Source organism: Oryzias latipes, chromosome 4, assembly GCF_002234675.1.
Source record: "Oryzias latipes chromosome 4, ASM223467v1".
Lineage (NCBI taxonomy): Eukaryota > Metazoa > Chordata > Actinopteri > Beloniformes > Adrianichthyidae > Oryzias > Oryzias latipes.
Window position 1 is genome coordinate 29,348,644 of NC_019862.2, and position 15,915 is coordinate 29,364,558.

The following is a 15,915-nucleotide window of genomic DNA, read 5'->3' on the forward strand; positions in this document are numbered from 1 at the left end:
ATAAAGAACTTTATGTTAGATATTTTGTTGGTTAAAAAAAGAGACTGTCTGAAGTGTTTACTTGTCAAAAAAGGAAGTGGCTTTATCAAATTAATATTTGAATTTCTGATGAACCCCCGCTGAACTGCAGAAACTATATCCTAGAAAACAACACAGATCTTTGGATTTTGGCTAAAAACAGCATCAACATAGTTTAAAGATCACTGGGAACGCTTTGAAAATAGATCACAAGATGATCGGAAAGACGGTTGAAACCAAATGAAGAGCAAAGGTCTGGGATCAAAGTGCGTTTGTCCAGATTTAGCCTTTATCCCGAAGGCTGGATATGGGATGTCTGCAGGCGAAAAACGGGTTAACTAGGTGGTCCACACTAAACATCTGTATCAGTAAAACAAGATGTAGACCAATCATGAAAATATTAATGCAAATTTTTTCTACGGGCATGCTGCAGGCGACAGGTCAAAGTGGACAGTTATTCAACACGTACGGGTGAGTTAACAGGAAGTATGTGAGATGCAGGCCTGTCGTGCAGTTTTTTCAAATCCCGTGGACTACACAAGGAGCGTGCACGTATCATGTGCACGCTCCTTGCTGCAGCCAGAGTGTCAGAAATAGGAAAATTAGACAATGACACGAAGAATGCAGCTGACGACCAACAGTTCCTACAAAAACCACTTGGCTGTTGTGTTACTTCACATCATTAATGTTTGGATAGAAAAATACACACACATTTATCAACTCTATTGTGCTTTAATACAGATTCAAAACTTCACCGATCAAAGGTTTTCTACTTACAGTTGTGTGGTCAAAATGATTCACATTTAGATCTTTCAGCAAATTCCCAGCACTGTGGAACTGCTCATTTCATCGGATTTGTTCAAATTCAATCAATAAACATCCACCGATAGTCTATAAGAATCTAAAATCATCAGCAGAAAACCGGAACAAAAATGCTGGCAAACTCAAAAAAAAAAAAACTTCAGTGTTCGGAAAGTGAATGTAAATAAACATCGACGTGAACCGGATCATGTTTCTGTTGAGCAGGATCTGATTCCATCAGAACTTATCAGCCCTTCTGCTCAGGACACTGGATTCTGTAGCCAACCCTGTAGGCCTGCTGGTAGACCCGGGCCTGGTTTATCCTGCAAACAGAAGCAAAAACCGTGTCAGTAAAAGCTCGGTGCAGTCGCCTCAGGGAGTTTAGGCCTGAACCGGGACCTGTATTTAGTGCAAAGCTGAACTCCCAAAGGTCCACAGCGATCGACGAAGCTCTCCCTGAAAGCTTTCCTGACTGCTCGAGCCGTGCTGACCACCACGGTGATGACGGGACAGGTTCTGCGGGGCGAGCAGGGAGGAACTGCTGAATTCTTAGCAAAGCCACCATCCAAACACCCAACCTTCAGAAAAAAGGGATCTCTTTAAAAAAAAAAGGAAGTTTTGGTGGACTCACAGTTTCTCACAGCGCAAACCGGCGGTGCCCTGAGGACAGGTACAGGTGTTGTGAGGGCTGCAGGTGGCGCCGTGTTGACACGGAGGGACACAGGGTGTGGTTACGGCTGCAGACGTGAAGAACAGACGTCTCAAAGCCACAGAAGCACTGACGCCTTTTCTCTGATCCTGTTATTCCACCCACCTGTCTGACAGAAGCTGCCAGTAAATCCTTTGGTGCAGCGGCACCTGTTCAGGCCCACGCACACACCTGCGTTCTCACAGGGCCTCAGACACCGAACCGGCTCTGATGCAGAACAAACACAGCCGGGTTTTTTTTGGTTTTGCTTTTTACATATAACAACAATTTCAAGACAAACAGAGGAAGAAATGAGTTTAGTTGTAACTCTGGGCTGTTCCTTAATTCTTCATTAGATTGGTTTCGGTGGAAAAGATGATTCCATTCACACAATTACAGGAAATTCCATTTATGAGAAGAACAGAATGATCAGAATTAGAATTATAAATAAATAGGCCATAAAAGGAAACACCAATAATCTGCTTAAGTTCCTGGATCTAAACATGTCATTATCATGTTAAAATCAAAATTCAAAATCTTGTTCATTCATTTGTTTCTAAAGATCATCAACTTTATTTATTTTTTAACACAAATTAAGTTGAAACAAATCATTGTACATTAAAGCTCATATTAAAACGTAATAAAAACTGTTAAAAAATAAATTCAAAGAAATAACTTAAAACTTAAAAAAAACTTGAAATGTAAAATTAGATACGAAATGAAAAGAATATATCGTTTCAAAATTCCTCGATGCACGTACATGTCATGGTTTGGGTTTCTTTGTATTAGTTTTTGCTTCCGTAATGTCACTGTCATGATTTGAGTCCTGTCTTATTTTGGAAGGTTTCCTGTTTTGTCATGCTTTTGAGTTTTACTCTTTTATTCCTCAAACATGTTGACATGTTTATGTTAGAAAGCAAAAGTGGAATGATAGTCATACATAGAAAATGTTATTTTTAACTTTCCGCTGCAGCAAGAAGATCTTATTTGACACAGGGTGTATTTTATTTTGAAAGGAACTTGCTTGTGCTGCAGTCAAAACTTAAATAAGTTAAAAATGTTATAAATAGAAAATTATAAACCTGTTTTAATTTAATCAGTGCATATATTTGATAAATTAAGGACTTAATGGCCACAAAAACATTAAGGTATTTTTACTAAGGGATGAGGTGGGGTTTGGTGGCTATTTTAGCACTTAAGGTTGTGAATTTGGACAGAATGACTGTTTTATTATTATTATTTGGTGATGTTGTCATCTTGTGTTTATGTGCTGATGTAGAAGGACTAGTTATGATACTTTTTTTTTATTGTTGTTCATAGCTTGTTTTATTTTGAAAATCTTGTGAGTGAAGTTGGCATGAACAATGAATAAATTGCTAACATTGGTGTTACAAATTCATCAAAAGCCTCCTTGGTGATACAGTCTACAGATTTCTGAAGGTTCTGTCACCTCACCTATCTGGCATCGGGCTCCTTGCCATCCTTCGACACAAGTGCATTTGTTGACGTCCACACACCTTCCTCCATTTTGACAGGCGGGAGTGCAGAGCGCTGCAACGCAGGGAAGCCGCACCACATTAACACTTTTCAGTCAGCAAAAAACAAAAACTAAAGGCCTTGTCGCACTGCCACTACGAACAATTTGCACATATGCCGCAGATGACAACTGGTCAGACGTGGAGACACGTGGCAAAAGTTAGAAAAGTTCTTTACGTGAAATTTTCACAGATGTATCATGAATGAACCACGGAGGAAGTATAAATAAACCATGCATGTAAACCTGCGCTTCATTGAATTTCTTCACTTTGACATTCAGAGCACTGAGCAGATAGTGCATCATGTCAGCACCATGGTCAGCTCCCGCCGCGGGCCCTCATGATGCTTTTTTTTTTCATTAAACAGGCAATCAGCACCGGTTCTACGTCAGCTGCTAGGCGCCAGCTGAGGCAGCACGCCAGGGGCGGACCCGGGATGCATGACCCCCCGCAGGAGCCCCAGCTGGGGAGATCCGCAAGAAGGACCCGACGCCACCGTTCCCCTGTTCCCCCACACGTTCTAGACTGCTGGAGAGGGGACAGATCAGCCGATTTCTGTACCTGTCACACAATACGCCAATCGTGCGTGAACCGTGCGTGCTCATTGCGCTGTTTATCAGTTATTCGTGTCTCAATTACGCAATTTTAACGTGAAATGTGTGCCGTATAGGTAAGTTAAACGTTGGTGGTAGATTTTTTGAAAAGTCCATTAAACATTAGACGGATGTGGAAAGCCAAGTATGCATTTTGCAAAAATCCAAATTGCATAAGATTTACGTAATAATTGCGTGTTAATATGTAAAATGCACGTAAAGTGTGTACCAAAAATTTTTAAAATCTCAAAGCTGAATTCACGTAAAGACCCGTCTGCCGAAATCCTCGACGGACATCTGCGCACATCGACAAATGAGGAACGCAAGAAACACTTATGAATTAGGAATGCCACGCGTGTATCATGATAGCACAAAACACATGTAGAAGCTGTGTGACATGGCCTTTACTTCAAGTTATTTTTATTTTATTTTGAAGGCCATTTTATTTTGATGCAGAAAGGTTTACTTACGCAAAAGGCACTGAGGGCCAGTGTAGTCGGAGGGACACTGGCAGGTGTCAGGGGCCACACAGCGTCCTCTGTTAGCACAAGGTAACTCACACAGCGCTCAAAAAAAACAACAAAAAGAGTCAGAACTCATCATTTTTGCAAAAATCTCATTTGAAAACCATGAAAAGAGGCAAAAATGTGTCCATTAATTGATTAGAGTTTAGTCCTGAAGCTCCGCCCTCTTGGCAGAAAGAAAAACTTGATAGGTGATGGAGGTGAGGTACCTGTGTGACACCCGGCTCCCGTCCAACCAGGGGGACACGAGCAGTGGTTCCAACGCACACAGGTGCCGCCGTGAGCGCAGGGGGGGGAACACATGGCTGGGACACAAAAGAAATCACTTCTGGGTGCTCTGATGGAAGCTTTTTACACCCAATATTCAAAATTGTATTTTGCTGTTATTTTTAGAAATTAATATAAAAACAAAGGGCAATTCAAGCTTACATTAAAAAAAAGAAGTAATGTTAAATAAAAGTCAAATTAATTTTTTGTTACCAGAATCCAAATTCATTTTTTAAAATTAACATTCTGATTTAACAGCTTTTATTTTCATGATTAATTAATAAAAACAATTGTTTTTTGTCGTTCTTTTTGCAGATACTAGTGATGAAATGTGATCACTGCTCAGTAAATAAATATGATCTAATATCCCAAAATAAAAAGTAGAATAATAAAAGACATGTTTCCTAAAACATCTAAAGATCATGACTCCATTATTGAACCCGGCTTAAAACAAGATACAGGCAGAAATATAATAAAATGTTAAGAATTATCATTTTAAAGGATGTCTTTTATAAAACTAACAGACGATTTTACTATAATAACTTTGAAAGAACAACATAAACAGTTTGGAAGATGAAAAAAACTTCCGTTTATTTTGACTTATTTGGAAAAATGTCTTGAAGGAAAAGTTTTAGAGGAAAGTGTCAAGTAAACAGAAAAGACAAAGACGGCTAAAAAACTAAGTGAGAAATCAGCATCAAATCATATTTTGAGGTGATTTCAGGTTTAAAACATTGATGTCTTTCCCTGCTTGATAAATCAGAACACGGCGGTGTATCTTCTTCTTCTTCTGTACTTTCTGTTCCTGCGTGTTCTTGTTTTGGCTGCAGGGATATTTGTCCCTGGTCTAACATCTGACACTCTGCAGATCATCCAATCAAACGGCTTTCATGTGTCGCAGCTATAATCCCAAACGACCGGTTGATGCAACGCTTCGAGTATCGTGAATTCAGCCGAATGTGGGACGAACGCGCCGTCCTTTCTCTGATGGAGGATTTCAAAGAAGACATTTGCCAAAAGAAGCATTGCAGCTTATTTGCTTTTAATGCAAGACTTTTGGACGATTCCCATCATGGCTGCTGAAGAGCTATTAAATTATTACTGACAGCACAAATGCACTAAAGAAAGAGTTTGTGGTTTTAACTTCTGCAGTAGCTTGCAAAGACCACTGGGTGTCGCTATATAACAACACTCCAGGTTCCTTTAAATATTCCCTGCACAACAAAAACATTTTTATTTTCTCTGCACATCCACAGCGGACGTCTGTACCTGAGCAGCCTGAGCGAGGATACCCTTGAGGACATTCGCAGGTATTTGGTCCAACGCACACCCCGTGGTTCTGACAGGGGGGGTCGCACACAGCTGGAACAAAGATTACTTTCTAACGTATGCGAAGCAGGAATAAAGCAGCTGTTTGCGTTCAAATGTGGTCAGATTTAGCGCCGCTCGCCACAGGAAACGCCCCACTCACGCAGGCACTTGGTGGGGTCATCCGCCCGGACTTCATAGCCGTCCTTGCAGGTGCAGTTAAACCCACCGGGGCGGTTCAGGCAGAGCTGCTCACAACCGCCGTTGGTGAAGTCCCCGCACTCGTCCACATCTGAGCACAAACGACGTGAATAAAAACCCTCAACTGCATAAAGGCTCCAGAGTTAAACAAAAAAACAAACAAACATTTTTTTATAGTTGCATAATTTTGTCACATTTCCTCTCATGGATGCTTTTCAAACTGGAATTTTAAAAAACAACAACAAATAATCGGTTTTCTACACATTTTTTAAAAGATTTTAACAGTTCTGGTTCGTCGCCTGTCTGTCATTACAGATGATCCCTCCTTTATGTGGACATCCCTGAGATCCCCCCCAGAATCTGTTTTATTCTAACCCAGGAGGGTCTTAGGGCGGGGATGCTGAGTTTAGCTATAGAGTCGTTGAGACGACTGTGTTGTGGTATTGAGCTGTATAAATAAAATTGAATTAAATTGGTGTCCTCTTGTTCTGTTGACACATTAAAAATGATCCTGAAATTACCGTATTTTCCGGACTATAAGTCGCACCGGAGTATAAGTCGCACCAGCCCAAAAATGCATTATAAAGTAGAAAAAACACAGATAAGTCGCACTGGACTATAAGTCGCATTTTAACTTTCACAACCTTATATGACACAATCATAGCAGACTGTTTATCTAATAATTTCACAGTAATTTTTTCTCAAACGTATTTATTTATTCCTTTCATGAAGCATCATTGGCCAACTAATACTCTGTTTTCATCCTGTATTTGTAGAAACAGTTGTCATTTTTATTGCATTTCTGAATCTATGAAATCATTGGAAAATAGAATATTATGTTGTTAGCCTTCAAGATCTTACTGTAAAAAAAAGTTTGCTGATTCTCTGAGTCACTTAACATACTCTTAACACTTAACATACCTCATACATCAAATTGACCCAGGAACATCATCTCTGTTCCTCACAAATGAACATAACAGGAGGGTTAACAATGTATTTATTTCAATTTATTTCTAATAAAAGTCGCTGCGGAGTATAAGTCGCACCCCTTGCCAAACTATGAAAAAAAGTGCGACTTATAGTCCGGAAAATACGGTATCTTATAATGATCTTAACACAGTGGGGGACAAACCTTTTGACTGCTGGGTTCTAAAACTTGACAGACCAGGTTTTTTAATGTCAAAACTGTGACTTTTGTTATCATTTGGGTGCCCACTGCACCAATGGGTTGACGTCCGTCGGAGAAAAACAAAAACATAGAGAAATGCTGCATCCGTGAGGCATTGGAAAAATTGGAATCTCCCAACCTCACATAACTGCAGAACAACCTTCTACCCCTGAACAAATGTTAATTTATTTGTAGTGCATCATCTATGGGGAGAAACAAAAATTACAGGGAAAATTAAACTTCATTAAGGATTATAAAGTAAATTATTACAGTTTGGTGGGCCAGATGAAATAGTTTAAAGGGCCCTAGCTTGGCCACCCACCTTGATGTCTGAATTTGTTTCCAGTTATGATCAAAAAAATTAAAAGAAATCACTTATGTTTTTGCTTTCAAGATGCAACATTAAGGTAATTTTGGAGCCAAAGTGGTTTTATGCATATTTGCATTAACAGGTTAAAGGGGTTACAATTAAATACTCTTATATGAGCTTAGAAGTATCTTAAAATGAACTTTAAATTATTTTCAAATAATCTTAATATGATTCTAAAATTATCTTAAGGGGTTTCAACAATGAACATAAAGCGATCCAGAAATTATATTATATAATAATCTTGAAAAGAGCTTTAAGTCTCTAAAATTGCTCACATATAAACTGCTCCCTAAAAAATTCACAAAAGAGCAGCCAGTGCCAAGAAAACAGAGTTTTACTTTCAGAAAGTATTTATTTTAGAAATACACAGAGTTTTGACTATTTTCACTATCAAAAATATAAATTTGGGTTTTTACCTAAATATAGATTCAAGTGATTTTTTAATTTATATTTTATAGTCAATTGAACTCATAACTTACAATGTTTGCATCATTTTAAAAGAGCTATTAAAAGCTTTAAAAGCAAAACCTTTTAATTTGAAATGTACGGAGCCCCTAAAGGGCCATTGAAAAATTATAACGGACGGCACCTGTTAGTTTTTTTTTTTTTTTTACTTCAATTGTTTTTTTTTTTCACCAGTTACTAACAGGCATTAATACAAATAACAAATGGCTTTACTTTGTCGTAAGAATCCAAATGCCAAATATAATTTGGACCCCTTTTTTGAAACAAACCACATAACTTTAAAACTCGTTTAAGATGACGTTCAGAGTTGATTTAATTGTGACGGTAAGCAAGCAAAGCTGCAATCTCTTTGTAGACAAGTCAAAAAGCAAAGTAAAACTCAATTAGCTCACGTAATGCCATTTCCAGGTAACTTGGGAACATTTCTCTGTGCGCAAATTACCTAGTAACAGGTGTGAACCCGTTACTAACTTAAGTTGTGCAAAAAAAAAAAAGTAACATTTAAATCAGATAAAGTGTGAAAAGGTGTATAAATGTTACATAATTGAAAATTATAATAGAGATCTTTGTTCCAAATCTCTAATAAAGTCTTTTAGAGAACATTAGATGAGAAATGCATGATATTTATATTCTAACTTAGTGGGAGAAGTGTGTTAAAGTGACTATACAGTGAAGCCTTACCCACGCAGCTCCTGCTGTCTTCAGCCAGTTTCCAGCCGCTTGCACAGCTGCACTGGATGTGTCCCTCAGCGGACACCGTACAGGCGTGGTCACAGCCTCCGTTTCTCCACTTACAGGATGTAGCATCTGCTCAGACAAAAGCTTGTCGTCGTCACTCAGAAACTCTGCAAGCTCGTCTTCTGTTTTGTTTTTGAGGAACGCACTGCTGCAGGTGAGGTTGTCTCTGTCCAGCAGCAGAGGTGTAGGGCAGCTGCAAGCGTGCCCTCCCGGGCTGTTGGTGCAGCTATGAGAACAGCCACCGTTCTCCAGTTTGCATTCATTTACGTCTGTGTGCACACAAACATGAGAGAACAGAAATCAGCTCTTCTGCAAACTGTTTTCTCACTAATCTTCCATAAATGCTGCACTACTGCCCAGACAGATCCCATGCACACGTGCATAATGGCAGTGAGAGGAAACACATTCATGGTGGATTCTGCTTTTTTTTTATTCATGCTGGAAAATTGCTGACAATTAGCCAGTTGAAATGACTGAAAATGAGCATGTAGACCGCAGAGCTAAGTGAAAGAGTGTCCGTGAGGGACTGACCCACGCAGGTGTAGCCATCAATGTGCAGCTGGTAGCCCGGCCTGCAGGAGCACCGGAAAGAGCCCTGAGTGTTGATGCAAATGTGTTCGCAGGGCCCGCTCGGACCTGAGCACTCATCCACATCTGGGGATCAGAGACATCAGATGACACTCTCACAGCAGCACCACAGAAATGAAAGATGCAGTCGCCCCTTCGGGTCACCGTTTCGCCTAAATCCGTGTGATTTCCAACAGCTTACAGCAACTTTTTCTCCCTGGGTTTTGAGGTGAACGCACAGTCAGGGTGAACATTTCTCTGCCATTTCAGAGGAAGCCAGCAATCACCGCTCGCTTTGTGAGATCTGAAATCCTTCTTCAAGCTGCAGATGTAGTTCTACTTGGCGGCAGTCACCAAACCACAATGCCTTCTAACTTGTCGGGAGGACGGAGTCACACTTCAGAGGCAAATTCATTACGCAGCCAAGTAACAAGCTGCCAAATTGATTTATTGCATGGCAACCTTCACGGTAAGGACGCTCCCTGCTGGTTACGTTCACCGCTTCTCCCCTGAGCAGCTTTAGGTTATTCTTTAAGCTGAGAGGGGAAAAAAACATCATCTACGACTGCACAGCTCGATAAAGAACATCATTTAGTAGCTGTTCCTTAGAGTTCTGGACTTAAGTGTTTGTGTCTGGAGTAGGGTTCGGAGGTGACGCAGTGAAGCGCAACAGTGCATGCTAATAACTTTATCAAAGGCTCATCCTACGAAAGCAGCAACTAACAGCAGGAAAGGCTTGTGGGAACCAGAGAAAATCAGCCCAACTGACAGCAATGAGGGATTCAAACTACAAACTACAGCCAGGAAAGGACTGAGGACTGGATTAATCTGGTTTAATGGATGATCAGCAATGTTCTGATCAGCGTGTGTCGGGTTGCTGCTTAACTGTGTGTGAGAACATCTCTGTTCTGCAGCTGCAGAGGAACGTCATGATCGAGAACAGCCGCCTCGTTTTTATCAGGAGAAAAGTTCAAATGAAAACAAGACAGACGTTGGAGTAGAAGGTTATTTCTGAAGGACCTATATCATGCAAAATCAGCTTTTTCTTTAAAGCTTTTAAGTGTAGTTTAATGTTTATTCCTCAGAAAAACAACCCTAAACTGGTATTCTGATACTCTAAAAACCTGCTCTCCCAATCCACAAAAACGAGCGGGTTGTCACATTGTGACATCAAAGTGAAGAACCGCCCCTTCTAGGAAGAGTCTGCGCTGCCAGCACCGCCCCCAGGCTAACAGACACGCCCACTTTCTCCCTGGAGCGAGTGCTGATCGTTAAAACGCTTTCATTATTCACGCACAGTATGCACATCCATCTTTGCTAAAATTTGGATTTTGTTTGTTTTCGAGGAAGAAATGCAGACATGCTGCCGAGGCCGACTTCAGGATGATGTCTTGAAATGGGCGGCACCCACAAAGGGCGAAAGGCGGAACCTCAGACATCAAATTGTTTTGCTTCTGGGTAGGAAAATGAGCTGCAGAAATAACTCATATTTCATTCAAAAATGCTCCTTTAGTGTGCCAAAAGTGATAAATTATGGATATAGTTTACTCTGAAAGGATTAAGAATAGCATGATATAGAACCTTTATTTTTTATTTCTGATACCCACATCGACAGTGTCCTCTAATCGGAAAATAACAAACATAAGAGCTTATTTATGAAAGAAAAAAAAATCAAATATAAGTCGCACCCCCCCGGCCAAATAATGCAGAAGAAATACAACCAATACTCTGAAACATAAGAGTACATAAAAGCAGAGTAAGAAAATATCTTACATTGATTGGATTTATAACTGAACCCTATCAATTTTATAAAACTCTTACTTCCAAATACGCAGGAATTTTGTACTTCTGTGTTTGAATTCCTAACTTGTGGTCTGTTGTAGGTTTTGTAACTGTGTTAATCAAGTTCAATAAAGTTATATTAAAAAAAGAGCCATCTGTCTGCTGGAGTGACAGGATGGACAGGCTTTACCTGTGCAGTTGTGACCGTCCTGGTCCAGCTGGAAACCTGTGGCGCACTGGCAGCTGTACCCCCCCGGCTCGTTGGTGCAATTATGCTCACAGGGGCCGTTGTTCAAAAGGCACTCGTCAACGTCTGTGAAGACAAATGACCTCAGGGGGGCGCTGTGTCGATCGGCCGCATTTTATGTTGCAGCAGGACAACACAGCAGTTCTCACCCACCATAACAAGTATGCCCGTCCCCGTTAAAGCCCTGGTAACACTGGCAGAAATACGAGCCAATCACATTGCCGCATCGCGCGTTGATGTCACACCTGTGGCTACCTGAGGCACACTCATTCTCATCTGAAAGCAGAAGAGCATGTTAGCGACGTCCAAACACTTTATCAGGTCCACCACTGTAGCAGTCACTGAACTGCAGATGCCGACCCGAGTCCTTGTGTGTAAAGAGTCCGTACCTACGCAATGTGAACCGTTTCCACGGTAACCTGCTTGACAAACACACTTGTAGCTCCCAAGCGTGTTCTCACACACCGCCTGATCATCGCACAACTCTGGACTCTCCAAACATTCGTCGACATCTGCCGTAGAAGAAGAAGAAGAAGAAGAGGTCACGCACAGGAACGCCGAGTGTGCACAGTGGGTGAAGATTCGTTCATAAAAAAATGAAAAAAGGACAATTAATCATAAGTCTCTGCCCATGCACAACTGAACCAATTAAACACCAAAAGCAGGAAGTGGATGTGGGAAATGTCAGAAGGACATGACACCTTGACACACACCTAGCAGACGAAGGAAACGAAAACAAAAAAAGACATCAAACAGAAGACGTTAAAGAAAAGATTAAATTAAAGCTGGAAGTGGCGTTGTATGGTGCTAACTGCCTCTGCTGCCTCCCCACTTACCCCTTTATACACGCCCTCTATGGCTGAGCAGCTGATTTAAGCCATTGCCCCTGCCGCCCTGGTCAGAGCTGCATGTGATAAATTCATGAAAAAACACTCCTCTGTTGGTTTTATCTCCATAGCAACTATTTTATTTTTTGGTCGCCTGGGGGTGACGAACAGATATATGTAATTTTTAGAAGAATCTGCAAAAGTAAATTTTTGGATTGCCTTGGCAACGGAGGTTTTTTGCTAACCACGCCCACATTCCTGATAGGTTCATGCTGTAGGTCACATTGTTTCATTCAGCTTGAGCCATAAAATTTATGTATGACATTTTCACAATATTTTGGTAAAAAATGTGTGAGCAATAAATGAACGCCACCTCGCCAAAGTAACGCCATTCAAAATCTCCAAACTTTAAAACCTACAGTTTTTTCCAACGAGCTTCCCGATGATGCTCGAAGACTTAGGAGGTGATCAATCAAAATACATAGAAGTTTAAATTTAAGATGATTTTTTTAATTCCATATAGTGGCTTTTTCCCCAGGTTAAAGGTCAACTAAATTTTTGTCATGGTTGTAGACTGTGTGTTTGGGAAATTATGTAAAAATTGCTCAAACAAAGTTTCTCTTTTCAAATTGTGCAAAAATGTGAAAATCAACAAATTTCACACTTTGACATAAAATTGCCGCCAAGGCGAAAGTCCTGTGGCCATCCCATAATAGTTTAAAAACTTCCTGTAGATATCCCCCACACGTGTGTTTTGGTTTGGTTAATGGATTTTGACTTTCTTTTTTTGAGCTTCGTAAGACATTTTAGCCCCACCCATTTCAGTTTTCGGATGGTTTCTCCCACTGCAAGAACTCTAAATCTGTTCCTCGATCAGATCCCAACATGCAGGTGCGACTCTTACCGATGCAGGCGGGGGCCCCCGCTCTGAAGCCCATCCGGCACCGACACAGGAAGCTGCCCGGCGTGTTCACGCAAACGTTTCCCTGCTCACGCCCACATTGCTCCTCAAAGCCGCACTCGTCCACGTCTGCCCAGGACGGAGTTCAGGAGAACAAAACCAACTTTCACCACATGGGACTACTTCATACACATCCACTCTGATGAAAATGGCGTTTTTGAACATGTTCTTGTGGCCTTTTTTCTGATGATGGAGGACATTTATAAAGAAAATTTATCTTCAAATTGCATTTCAGAGATTATCTTGATCCAAATTGTTCTGAATCAGGAGCAGACGAAAAAATTCCGTTTGAAAAAGATCCTGTTTGTGATGTAGAGAACATTCTGGGCGGAGCCACAAGCTCCAAGGAAGGTGGGGTTGGTCCACGCAAACTGTCCCGCCCACACACAAGTGTTTCTTGTGTTCGTCATTCGTCGATGTACGCAGATGTCCATCCAGGGTTTTGGCAGACGGGTCTTCACATGATTTCGGTTTTTGAGCTGTTCAAAAATGTTTGCTTGGTTAATAATCACACAGTATTTTTACGAAGTTTATACTCACTACGTAAATCTCATGGACCACCCATGTGTAACTTTTATATCACATATCGCGTTCAGATTACGGAATTATCGCACGAATCACTAATGAATTGCATTTAAACAGCGCAATAATCACATACGGTTCATGTTGCTTTACGTGTTCTTTGCATGGTTGGTTCGTACTTCTTCCGTGGTTTTAACGCGGTTCGTTCGTGATGCATCTATGAACATTTAACGTAAAGACCACAACTTTTCATGTATGACCAATTTTTATTCGTGCAATAAGTGCAAAATGTACGTAGTGGCTGTGTGGCACGGCTTTAATGAACTCCTGCCGCTCTGCAGAAATTATGTCCTAGAAAGTGAACGGATTTTGGCGAAATAGAAAAGGTTATTAAAGACAATTTCAAGGTAAACAAAACCTTAATAGAAGCCATAAATATAAAGACAATTTATGGCTCCTCCAGCTGTGTCCTTCTAACCGTCTGTGAAAACGATCAGAGGAACTTTTCACATCTTCCTTCTCAAAACAAACCACGTTGAAGCTGCACAGTGAAGGTTTTCGGCGACTGTTTTGTCCCGTTTGTTCTCCAAACACTTTCTAAGGTGTCAGCGGTGTGGCGGGGACTCGTCCTTGTCCTACTTTTCCTCTCTACAGTTATTATCTGGTGGGCACAGATCAGGGATCAGGCTGTCAGAAGTGCAAGTTTGAATTGTTCTGTTAAACGTTTGTTAGGAACATTTAGAATTCTGGGAATTATTTGTGGCTCCCAAAACATTACCACAGATTTTAATGTTCTTTTTAGATCTATTTTTTCATTCATTTGTTGACAGATAGGTTTTTAAAAAGTCCATCTTTCATCCCCTAAGGCAAAATATATATTTTTGTATTTCTCCTTTGAGTTTAGGTATCTTCATGTGGATTTGTGCATCTTTCGTACCGACACATCCTTGTCCATTGACAGCCTTGGCGTATCCTGCAGGGCAGGAGCAGGTGAAGGAGCCCACGGTGTTTGTGCATTCCTCGCCGCTCTGACACGCCTGCAGGCTCGTCACCTCCGCCAAAGCGCATTCGTCTACGTCTGTGAAAACCGCCACGGAAAGGCGTTACTACAGAGACGTTCACAAAAAAACCCAGCCCTAAACAACAACAACGACAAAGGGGCATCACACACAGAGGCTTACAAACCCTGGCACCCTCCAGAGACCATCAGGTAACCACGGTGACAGCGACAGGAGTAGGATCCCCGGGTGTAGGTGCAGATGGCGTGGGGACCACACGGCCCCTCTCCTCCACACTTGCCGACATCTGTCCAGAGAGGAAAGATGATTAACTTCCATCACAGACTGCAGGCTCTGCTGCTCCTCTGCTCTCATGGAATCAGCCCCGGCCCTCATACCTGTGCACTCCCCCCCTGCACTCAGGGTGAAGCCCACAGGGCAGCTGCAGGCGTCGCCGATCTTCGTCATTCCGGCTGGACATCCACAGCCGCTCCTCTGCATCTCCTGGTTCCCTGGACACCGAGGAGCAGGACTGGAGCTCGGAGGAGCAGGAGGAGGCAGCTTGGCTGAGGGGTTTAAGAGGGGAAGCAGAGGCAAAGTTAGGAGGATCCTGAAGGAGGAGGTTCCTGGAGAAGTTCCAGAAACTCACATGTGTGTGTGCGGCTCCGCAGAGCTTCGCCGAGCCTTAGGATGGCGTTTTCAATGACCTGTTGGTGACACGGAGACACAGAGAAGCTCAGGTCCATCCACAGCTCAGAGAGAACATCTGCTAGAGACGGGGCCTCCTACATCACCGGCCCGGCTCCTGAGGTCCTCCTCCTTCTCCACCTCGTTCTCCTGGAGGCCGCTCCAGGGTCCCGCCACGGAGGAAACCAGGAGGAGCAGGGCGGAGGTAACGGTCCAGAGGACAGGCATCACCTGAGAAAGCCACATTCCTGCACACTGAGGTCACCCGGTGCCGCGCGCGCGCGCTGTTCCAGTGCAGACAAGCGCAGCAGCAGCCTGTACTTATTACCCCCCCCCCCCCCTCCACCCCCCCCAGCCAGTCTGCGCAGAACAAAAGAAGATCAACATCTGCTTCACCCGGATCCCCATTCCATCAACAAACGCTGGTTCGAGGCGCTTTTTACCCCAACAACAACACCCCCCCCCCCCCCCCCCCCCCCGCAAAGAAAACGAGGGCGCGCGAGACCGCTCACACTCACCGGGCTCGGTTCGGTCGCTCCTTCACAAAAGTCACGGGGAAAAAATCCTCCCGACGCTCAGGAAACGGGTTTCAGCCGTCCTCCCCCTCGGCGGAGCAGCGGGGGTGGGGGGCTGGACGACCCGAGCCCA

General features: G+C 42.4%; 1 protein-coding gene across 2 annotated transcripts; it reads right to left on the minus strand.

The window, feature by feature from the left end:
* Positions 1–730: 730 nt before the first annotated feature.
* LOC101174259 (neurogenic locus notch homolog protein 1) lies at positions 731–15,915 on the minus strand. 2 transcript variants are annotated; one of them, XM_020702699.2, is made up of 22 exons: positions 15,786–15,915; positions 15,370–15,498; positions 15,230–15,287; positions 14,979–15,146; positions 14,768–14,887; positions 14,520–14,660; positions 13,004–13,129; positions 11,662–11,784; positions 11,426–11,548; positions 11,216–11,338; positions 9,208–9,330; positions 8,823–8,945; positions 8,620–8,745; positions 5,898–6,026; positions 5,696–5,788; positions 4,369–4,464; positions 4,106–4,201; positions 2,963–3,058; positions 1,634–1,735; positions 1,451–1,556; positions 1,219–1,335; positions 731–1,142 (listed from the first exon to the last, which is right to left on the minus strand). In XM_020702699.2, exons 2-22 carry the CDS (start codon positions 15,493–15,495, stop codon positions 1,067–1,069), a joined length of 2,391 nt encoding a protein of 796 aa, XP_020558358.1. In that variant the 5' UTR covers positions 15,496–15,498; positions 15,786–15,915; the 3' UTR covers positions 731–1,066. The 2 variants fall into 2 exon arrangements, with proteins under 2 accessions (XP_020558358.1, XP_020558359.1); XM_020702700.2 differs by lacking the exons at positions 15,370–15,498; positions 15,786–15,915 and having other exon boundaries at positions 14,754–14,887.

Coding starts and splice junctions, on each gene's coding strand:
- LOC101174259 (XM_020702699.2), bottom strand. CDS start 15,495: ATGCCTGTCCTCTGGACCGTTACCTCCGCCCTGCTCCTCCTGGTTTCC. Junction 11,785..13,003: donor GGGGGCCCCCGCCTGCATCG/GTAAGAGTCGCA, acceptor CTTCTACGGCAG/ATGTCGACGAATGTTTGGAG. Junction 5,789..5,897: donor TGACCCCACCAAGTGCCTGC/GTGAGTGGGGCG, acceptor TCTTTGTTCCAG/CTGTGTGCGACCCCCCCTGT.